Consider the following 11,100-nt stretch of genomic DNA (forward strand, 5'->3'; position numbering starts at 1 on the left):
CAGTTTGGATGTAAATATAGGTAGGTAGACTGTTTTTTAACAATGCAGTTCAGAATTGTATGCACACATCTACGTGGAAATACCTCAACCCAACTATTACATTTATAATTATCAATAAGCAGCTATTTAGAAGTTTATTAAAGCAAAAACATACTACTGAGTGGCCAAACCCATATTATGTAGCTTTCAATCAGGGTTTTTTTGGGAACATTTATAGCTTGAAGACCAGCTGACATATTTTTATTTATTAATTTTTCCACAAAAATAGGGGGTCGATAGACATTTTATCATGTGGAAATGAGCACCCAAGATATTCCACAAAAAAAGATCACCTTCTTCTGTTACACAGAAGAAAGAAAGCCCTTCGGATCTGAATTGACATGAGGGTGAATAAATGATCACAGAATTTTCATTTTTGCATAAAATATCCCTATAAGATAGTATTCTGACATGTATGTTAATCCATTATTCTCTCACATACTATCCTAACGCATTAAGCATTAATCTACCAGAAATGCAGATTAATTTAAAAGATTTAAAATATTATAACATACAGCAGCATTACATTATCATCAAAGACTCACCTTGGGTGAATGTGGTAATAGTGGCGTTGCCTTTCCCCAGGTCAATCAGGTAGCCATGTTCAGCTCCCACTGTAATTTTAAAAGTCACTGCTCCTTGAGGGCTGTCTCTGTCCTCTGCCTTTAATGTTTTACTAGTGATCAGAAATCCAAGGTGACCAGTAGAAAGAGTTCTTAAGGTTGTGCCACCTTTATTTGTCACAACCTGCGGAACTCCATTGTCAACTGAATAAATAGTGATTTTCATCATTTGGGGTTTGCGAGTGGCATAAACCGTGTCAGGGAACACGTAAAAGTCAGTGTGGGTTCCATCGGTAACAGTAAACGAGAAGCTATCGGATGCAGACTCGGTTCCATCATGCTTGTAGCGGATCATGTTTTCATTCAGGTCCTGCTTGGTGAAAGAAGTGACGGATCTGGTGTTATTAAACAACAACTTGCCATGCACAGGCACTTGAGTAATAGTGAACTTTAAAAGCTGGTCGGCTGTATCACGATCCTCCACCGTCAACTCAAAAGGAGTGATCAGCTTACTTTCACCTTCATTAACAATAAGTCCGTGAATGGTCACTACTGGTTTTTTGTTGTCCACATCTGTAATGGACACACGGAAAGTACGGAAAACTGGATTGTAACCATCGGTCACTTCAAACTCAAAGCTGTCCATCTTCACCTCATCATCTGCAGTGTGAATGTAGTAGATTTTATTCCCGGCTAGTTGAAGCTGAGTGAATGAACTTATGGGCATACTTGGTATGTCGGTGCACTCTAAGTGTCCTCTTACTGGGGCACGAGTGATGGTGAAAACCAAATGCTCATCAGGGCTGTTGTAATCGCTGGTGCTGAGCAGATCTGTGGTTAGAGTTACCCTTCCTCCTTCTTTTAGAGAAACACCTTTGCTTATTACATCTGGGAACACCATATCTATCCCACCCACAGTTACATAGAAGTATCTGTCAATCAAAGGGTTAATGCCATCAGTAACATCAAATTTAATAAGGTCACGAACTCCCTCTTGTCCATTATGAATGTACATAATTATATCTTGGTCGACCTCATTTTGTGTGAAGTTCATTCCGACGGTTATGTTCTCAAATAGTCCAAATGGTGTTCGCTTTTGTAAAATACCTTGATTCGGACCATAACGGATGATGTAGGTCAGAGTGCTGTCTTCTGTATCCAAATCAGTGGCTTTTAACACTTTATTGTTGATGATTTTGACCTCTCCGATTTCTATTTCAAGGCCATCATTAATCGCCATCCTTGGTGTTTCATCATCCACCAATATGACCATGATCATAACGGTTTTCTCCACTGTGAATTTACCATCAGTAAGAAGAATTTCAAAGCTATCCTCTGTGGTTTCTGAATCATCATGTTCGTAGACAATACTTGAAGCCTCTCGTATCTGTTCGAGAGTGAAGTTTGTGACAGGAATTGTGCCTGAGGTTAGCTGATTAAGGATAAATCCATGTTTCGGAGGTTTTGAAATAATAAATGTGAGCTCATCCGCTGGAACGTCAGCATCGGCGCCATTTAATATTGGAGTGTCAATCACAATGTTCATGCCCTCCATCACAACAAACTCTCTCATATAGATCTCAGGCTTCTCATCATTGGATGGGATTATGACGATTGGGAAAAAGTGTCTCTCGGAAAAGTTGATCCCATCTGAACACCTGAAAGTAAACCTATCTTCAACTGGCTCGACTCCTTTATGAATACTTTGCACATAATAAATGTGGTTTTCCCGAATGTCTTTGATGGTGAAAGCACTGATGGCAATCCCTGATCTGGATTTTTCAGATCCTGGTGCGGGGGAAATGTTTTCTACATAACCTGAAGTGGGCTGCACAATAATTGTGCAAAGGAGATCATCATTAGGGGTGTCAATGTCATTGGCGCTAATGTGCGAAATTGCTATAACATTTTTCTCACCCTCTACGACGATGAACTGGGGGCCCACGAACACCTCCGGAGCCTGACTGTCCAATGGCAGAATGGTGACCTGCACGCGAACCCCTTTGATTTTATTCCCCCCAACTGTCCATTCATCAGACATATCGGTGAGTGTCAGATTGAAAAAGTCTTGTTTTGTTGCCAAGCCAATTTCTCCAGTATTATGCGCATACACTACCAAACCACTGATGATATCTGCTTGAGTAAACCTATTGGATGGCACACCATTTACTAATATTTCACCAAACACTGGGGGATCCTCCACAATAAAGGTCAGCCTTAGGTCATCGGTGTCCTCATCTCGACCTTGAATAACATTGGTTGTGATCTCAGTCGCTCCGTTCTCTAAAACATCTATATAGGAGCCAATAGTTCCCTCTGGAAGGCTGATGATTGGCGCTTCATCGTCAATAGGCTTTACGCTGATCCTGACGGTGATTGTGACAACATGGACACCATCACTGACATCCAGCTGAAAGAAATCACTAGTTGACTCATCCCCATTATGAATGTAAGATATTCTGCCATTCGATATGTCATCCAAATTAAACGAATTCCCTTTAGTCATGTCGGTGAATGTGTACTTGACCTGACCATGCTGTGGAGGCTGGGTGATTGTAAACAAAATCTGTGAGCTGTCCGTGTCGGCATCTGTGGTGTCCAGCTCAGCGCGTGTGATGACGTGCATCCCTCGTTCTTGCAAAGTAAAGCCCGTGTTGGTGATCTGCGGAGGTTTGTTGTCCACAGGCTGTAAAAATATGGTGAAAACTCCACTGGCGCTGTTTCCTGCTGTATCCTCGACTTTGTATTGGAACTGCACCACGTGTGGGGTTATTCCAAGTTCTAGATCGGGAGGCTTGTAGGCAATCTTGTGATGATTTATCTGCGCCTGAGTGAACTCATTGACCTCCAAAGTTGGACTCTCGGTTAAAACGATGCTTCCCAGAATGCCAGGGCTGTTCTCATCTGTGTCAGCGGGTGGTTGGGTAATTGTGTACTTCAAATCCCTGTCGTCAGAATCCAAATCTGTGTAGCGCAAGAATTTCTTTCGGAAAAAAGTGAGATGGTATTCATGAACAGTCATTTGCAAGGTGGTCCCAGGATACATATCAGGGGGGATATCATCAATGGGGAGAACTTTGATGATGAAAGAGTTCTCTCCTGACTGGTTTGGTGGATCATTGTCATCTTGCACACGGAAAACAAACTGATCCATGATGGTTTTTGTATTGTGTGGTCCGATATGTCTATAAAACAACTTGCCTTCTGTGATATCATGCTGGAGCCATTCGGTCACTACTTTCTCATACATCTCATCCTCTGCGTTGAACCTCCATGTGGACGGATCCTCTGGTGCATCTGATTGACGAAGTATCACTTCTCCGATGTTAGAGTAAGGAGGCACCATGATGAATTTGATAGTTGAATCCTCAGAGTCTATATCTGCCGCACTAAGCGTTAAAGAAGAAATAGGCATCATTTGGTTTTTAAACAAAACCAAACCGGTGTTGGCATTGATTATAGGAGGTTCGTCATCAGTTGGCACCACTGTAATGGGAAACAGAAACTCAACTTCATTTTTGCCATCTGTCATTCTGAAAATGATATTATCGCTGTACGTATCGCTGCCATCATGCTGGTAGATCACGCTTCCCACATCGAGGTCTGCTGGAGTGAAGAATTTTTGCCTGGAGCCCAGAACTGTGAGCTCTCCATGGCGAAGCCCATTAATAACCGTGATCTGAACATAATCTAAATTGTCCTCATCACTAATTTGTAGATTTTGTGAGCTTGACAGTGGCCTGGATTGACCCTCATAAAGCAGCTGCCCCGTATTACGGGTCACAACTGGTGCTAGAGTGTTCATAGGCTTAACCACTATCATAAACGCAAAGGGGTCCGATATAGCCCCCTCAGTGTCTACAACTTCAAATTCAATTTGGAAAATTCTCTCCGCATCTGAGTCCACAGCGGGAGGCTTATAGGCTATCTTAAGCTCTTTCAGGTCTGCTTGATAAAAAGACGTAATGGGCAAATTCCTGTCATCCGTGCTCACAATGTAGCCCTCCTCAAAGGACAGCGGGGAAGTGATGTTAAAGATTAAATCATCAGGATTAGATTCCACATCCTCAGCAGCAAGCATGTCGTGGGTTATAGCCGTCATTACGAACTGATCGACTTCCATCATCATCATTGCTACAAAACTTGGTTTGGGAGCCGTGTTTTCCTCGCCCTCCTTTATGAGCACTACAATTTGGAAAAACTCTTGCTTCAGCACATTCGCTTCTTTGTCTTGTAATTCTAAATACATGGGAATATAATCTCTGTTTGGGGAACGATGTGCAAAAGTATGCTGATAACGAATGTCCATCCTGACAAATTCATCACAGTCTACAGGTTTCCCCAATTTTCCATTGTCAACCAGCTTTCCATATCGAGGCAATGAGCTGCCACTGGCCAGAGATGTAACTTTGCACAAATGAGCATTTCTGTCATAAGTGAACTCCAGGATTTTCTTATCAATAGGATTACTCAATCCAAGCAGTTTTTCTACAACTACAGGCATGTGTTTGGTGAGAATCTCTAGCTGAGTGAAAATCACCTCCACCTCCATCATAAAGGGAATGATAACTGTATCAGTCTGAGTGTCATATCTGAGCTGAAGTCTTACTCTGTCTTTTGAGGGGCTCCTGGATCCAAAATGCGAGTATTTTACATCATTGGGACCGAATTCACAAGGAAACTTTTTCGGGGACAGCTGTCCAGGTCTCTGTGACAGTGGGTCATTATCCAGAACCGTTACGGTGCACTTGTCTCCGGGCTGAACTTGAATAACCAGATCATTGATTGGATCAATAAAGACAGATCTCCCGAAAGGAACTCGTATTCCATTATTGGCAACGAGAATAGCATCCTCTGAAAGTTCAGACCTTAAACCGTAGGTTAATCCCAAACTCTCAAAGCCCTGTGAAGATGCATCGCGAATCAAAGTCAATGTAATGACAAACAAGTGCACGTGAAACGATCTTCGGTGCCGCTGCTCTGTTCTACTCCCAGCCATTTGTAATGTAAACAACAGTTACTATTTCACCTTAGAAACAATCCGTGGAAGTGTGAAAAGTTAAAGCGCGCAATAGAAAAATCTCCCATTCGCATCCGCGCAAAGGTGCATCTTTCTCCCTGAGCTGCTCGCACTATGAATAAACTTCATGCCTCGCGGAGCCGTGAGAGGGAAATCACGCCCCGCTCTCACGCGATTGGCTGACGTTCACGGTGGAATGCGTTAGAGCCGCTCTGATTGGTCGCTCGCAGTGTCACACAAAGGCAAGCGGGGACAGATCGACATGTATTGAGAAGGAATAGTTGTGGCGTATTATGGCAAGCCGTTTCGGCATTCCCTCTTTTATCCAAACTAGTACATAAGTATATGTTGCTCTGCCTTTTATTTGTTCATTAAGATCAGAAACTGTATTTCCCATCAGACTTTAAGCATCCGACTGCCACATATACTAAATAAAACCTTTTAGAATTGAATAAAATAAATACACTGAGCTAAGCTTTGAAATAAACAGAAATGACCAGTCTAAACAGGTTATGGAGGGGGTAAAAAATGAAAAATAAAGATGTCTGAGAGGCAGAAATTAATTTACAATTGTAAAAATGATTTTTTTAAATTATTTTGAACCAGAACAAAACAGTTTTATCTTAAAAGTAGAATAAAAATTCCCCTCCTAATAAAGTATCTTCTATTTAATAGGTTCTGTAATAATTAAATTGATTAATTAACTTTATATGAATGACCTATACTATTTATTATTATCATATTATTATTATTTAGAGGCAATGATATTTGCTTAATAATAATAATAATAATAATTTTAATAAAAATAAAAATATAAATAATACAATTCAAACAAAAGATTAAGCATGCAAAAGGATGTGAGGTCATAATAATTTCTACAATTGTCTGATATGGATTATAAGCATCCACTTTGCATTATGCCAGCTCTCTCTGGTGGTGAAAAGGAAAATCAAGAGCGGTAACCCTACAGTTTTTTTCTTCACAACATAAGCAGTTGTGCTGGATGAACAAAATTAACTCTAATCCTACACTGTTAAAATTAAAGAAAAACATCCTATTTATTTAATGCAAATATCTTCTTCATTTTATTTAAATATTTTTGGCCACATGATAAAAGCCACCAGTTATGTAATCTGGCAAACAACATGCTGTCTTCATAAAATAATGCTTCTCACAAACACAGAATGATCTGCTATTTAAGAATAGAATCTATTATATATAAAACATTATGTAAATCCCCTGTAGCAAAATATTCAGTGTCACTCAAATATTCCTCCATTGTTCTATTCCACCTGAGAGGTTTTTAGAAAACCCTATAAATGAAACTTTAAAATCAGGCATGTCAGTTATTTAGGTCAAATGTTCCTTGGGACGAGCTGTATTTCACACATGTGATGGGCTTTTATTGACTGATAAGACATGCACATCTTTCTGTGCAGCTGACAGCGGATGTGAGAGAACAGAGCAGGTGCTGGAGAGAGAAAAGACAACATAATATATTCAGTCTGAATGCATACCTTTAAATATTATTCCAGCAATGTCATTAATTCTTTGTAATATTTGTAATGCTTGCATGGACGCATTCTTGTTTACCATTTCTGAAGTGCTTAACAAAATAATAATAATATTTTGATAAGTACTGCAGATATGGGAGACAAATAATGTCAGTCATTATTGCTGATTGGAAAATAGCCATGCATTATTCATAATAAAACTTACATAATCAAATACATAATATTACCACACCACACCTTTAGCGACATACAGTAGACATTCAACGGCCACTTTATTAGGTACACCTGTCCAGCTGCTCGTTAACGCACATTTCTAATCAGCCAATCACATGTCAGCAACTCAATGCAATTATTCATGTAGACATGGTCATGATTATCTTCTGCTTCCCCAGATATGGGAAGAAAGGTGATTTAAGTGACTTTGAACATGGCATTGTTGTTGTATTTCAGAAACTGCTCATCTACTGGGGTTTTCATACACAACAATATCTAGGTTTTACAGAGAATGGTCCGAAATAAGAATGGCCAGACTGGTTCCAGCTGATAGAAAGGCAACAGTAACTCAAAGAACAGGAAACTGAGGCTACAATTCACACAGGCTCACCAAAATTGGACAATAGAAGATTGGAAAATAGTTGCCGGGTCTGATGAGTATCAATTTCTGCTGCGACATTTGGATGGTAGGGCCAGAATTTGGCGTCAACACTATGAAAGCATGGATCCATCCCATCCTGTATAAACGGTTAGGGCTGTTGGTGGTGGTGTAATGGTGTGGGGAATATTTTTTTGATAGTACCAACTGAACATCGTGTCAACGCTACAGCCTACCTGAGTATTGTTGCTGACCAAGTCCATCCCTTTATAACCACAGTGTACCCGTCTTCTGATGGCTATTTCAGCAGGATAACGCACCCTGTCATAAAGCATGAATCTGCTTGTGAATCTCTGGTTTCTTGAACATGACAACGAGTTCACTGTACTTAAACGGCCTCCACAGTCACCAGTCCTCAATCCAATAGAGCACCTTTGGGATGTGGTAAAACTGGAGATTTGCATCATAGATGTGCAGCCAACAAAGCTGCAGCAACTGCATGATGCTATCATGTCAATATGGACCAAAATTTCTGAGGAATGTTTCCAGTACATTGTTGAATCCATGCCATGAAGGGTTAAGGTCGTTCTGAATGCAAAAAGGGGTCCAACCATAATATTCCTAACCATTGATATATTATATTATATTATATTATATTATATTATATTATATTATATTATATTATATTATATTATATTATATTATATTATATTATATTATATTATATTATATCACATTAAATTATATTATATTACATTATATCACATTAAATTATATTATATTATTATATTAAATTATATTGTATTATAATACCTTATATTACATTATATTGTATTGTATTATATTATATTACATTAATTACATTATATTATATTATATTATATTATATTATATTATATTATATTATATAACATTAAATTACATTATATTATTATATTATGTTATGTTATATTATATTAATTATATTGTATTATATTACATTAAATTATATTGTATTATATCATATTATATTATATTATATTATATTATATTATATTATATTATATTACATTAAATTATATTATATTACATTACATTACATGATATTATATTATATTATGTTATGTTATGTTATATTATATTATATTATATTATATTATATTATATTATATTATATTATATTATATTATATTATATTATATTATATTTTTTCCTACAGTACTATATCAGATATCTCTATGGGCATGCAGAACACAGTATATATTATTTTTGTTGTGAATCATTATAAATTGCAGTGCATGTTAATGCTCAGTAAGACTTAAATAAAGCAAATGACAATATGAGACATAAAAGGTGAATCTTTCATTGTAGTGCAACGGGATGAAAAATAAAACACAAAATTTTGCTTTGATCAGGCCCAGTGTGAAGAGCTCTATATAGGGATCTACTGTTTTAAGTGTCATTACTTCACATTACTTTATTACATTTGAATCATCTTGTCTCACTGGGAAAGCATCTCTATATTACATTAAGCACTAAGTCTGACTAAATGTCATAGAACTTTTTTATGTTGCATGCATATAAATAGTTAAACTGAAAAACATCAGCATACAAATTTTGAGAAATACTTCACCAACTCCAACAAGCAAAAATAAAACAAAGTTTAAAACTGCAGAAGCTATGAAATGAGAAAAATTTGCATAAATCATAACTTGAGTCCAATTTCAATCAATTTCATCCTTGAAATGTTCAGCTGAAAACTTACATAAATTCATACACACACACACACACACACACACACACACACACACACACACACCAACAAAAGCCACTTCCATCAGCACACACAATCACACACACACAGCCAACTATTCTGGCATCCTGCTGTTTGGCTGATGTTTCCAGTAAGGCTTAAAATTATGCACATCAGCGAGGAATTCAGCCTGTCAACACCCCCAGTGTGAATCAGACACATCCGATTAGAGGTGCCCGGTGCTGATTCATGGACCCATTATCCATTCTCTAGACATTTACAATTCTGTTTGTAATGCAGAATCGTAAAAGGCTTAAAAGGTCTTAATTGTATGACAATCTATTACTAGCCGGAGTGTTTTCTCATATTCGATTTGCAAGAAGAATGAAAGGCCTTTCGACACTCACTTTGGGGGAAATTGTCAAAGTGAAAGCTCTAGGAGTGTTTATCATCACCCGGCTGCTACCCTGTATTTAACATAATGGTTATTTTGGTCTTATTGGATGTGTAGGAAGCTGCAGATGTTCTGAAAAGATGAAAGGCAGCGGCGAAACAGTCAGCAGTTTTGAGCGTTAGTTGGTCTGCCTTTTTTTCTTTGTGTATTTAGAACCAATTTCAGCATTTTTTTTAAGAGTTTAATGCTTCTGTCAGTCTTTTGCTCATAAAGAAATGTGTAAGAGACATAAAAAAGCCTATTGTATAGCGAATTGTACAGTGTTTCTGAATGCATGATGGCTCAGTGGTTAGCACTGTTGCCTCACAGCAAGAAGGTCACTGGTTGGAGTCCTGGCTGGGCCAGTTAGCATTTCTGTGTAGAGTTTGCATGATCTCCACCGTGTTGGCGTGGGTTTGGAACAACATGAATTAATTGTGTGGAGCCCTGCAGTTTTTACACTGTATACAAACAACAAGGAATCATTTGTTCAGAATATTAAAATAAACAAAAAGTTGACCTCTCTGATCTCCAACAACACCGCTGACTCTAAACAGGAAGCAGCCAGGTTTGTCACTTTTTTTGGGTCCCCAAAACCTTTCCGTAGTGGTCTTTAAAGTACATGTAAGACACTCCATTACCTCCTACATCCCGTTGCATGAGCCAAGATTATTGTTATTACCTCAGTCAGATCCTACTCATCAATTACAGAATGAGCCTTCTACATCCATATCTATAGTGTATAAACCCAGAATTACCTACACTACGTTTGTTTTCTAAAGCGCTTCCTTTAAGGGACTTTCCACAGGATTTTATGTTCTCTTCAAGCTTGATTTAAAAATACTCCTTCCTTGCTAGACATTAAAGCAGTTTGTCTTCTTTTTTGAGGCTTGTTTTTTTTCCAGAACATCACCTGTTTGTGTGCTCAGATTTGACATGCTGCTTGATTGTTATTCAGGGCATTTGCTCCCTGAGGAGGGACACACACCTGTGTAGATTGATTTGACTGCAGTCCGATTCGCATTCCATTTAGATTTAGCTATATATCATTAAAAAGTTTAGGGTCAGTCAAGATTTTTAAATTTTTTTTTAAGAAATTAATGTTTATTTATATATCAATTGCATTTTGAAAGCCTGCAAATAACAACATTGTAAAAAAAGTTGTAATCAGCATGGATTAAATTGAAAAGATCAAAAATAAAGACTT

At 37.9% G+C, this 11,100-nt stretch overlaps 1 protein-coding gene across 2 annotated transcripts in view; it reads right to left on the minus strand.

Annotated features, from left to right (window-relative positions):
* The window catches only part of frem2b (FRAS1 related extracellular matrix 2b), a 159,810-nt gene extending 154,072 nt beyond the window's left edge, over positions 1-5,738 (minus strand). The window contains exon 1 of one of the 2 annotated variants that reach the window (XM_087283168.1): positions 585-5,738. In XM_087283168.1, coding sequence (XP_087139294.1) covers positions 585-5,601 — 5,017 coding nt within the window. In that variant the 5' untranslated portion in view covers positions 5,602-5,738. The remainder of the gene's footprint in view (positions 1-584) is intronic. The other variant, NM_001137661.1, reaches the window with a different exon arrangement.
* Positions 5,739-11,100: the final 5,362 nt, after the last annotated feature.

Source organism: Danio rerio, chromosome 15 (genome assembly GCF_052040795.2).
Source record: "Danio rerio strain M-AB ecotype USA chromosome 15, GRCz13ab, whole genome shotgun sequence".
NCBI lineage: Eukaryota > Metazoa > Chordata > Actinopteri > Cypriniformes > Danionidae > Danio > Danio rerio.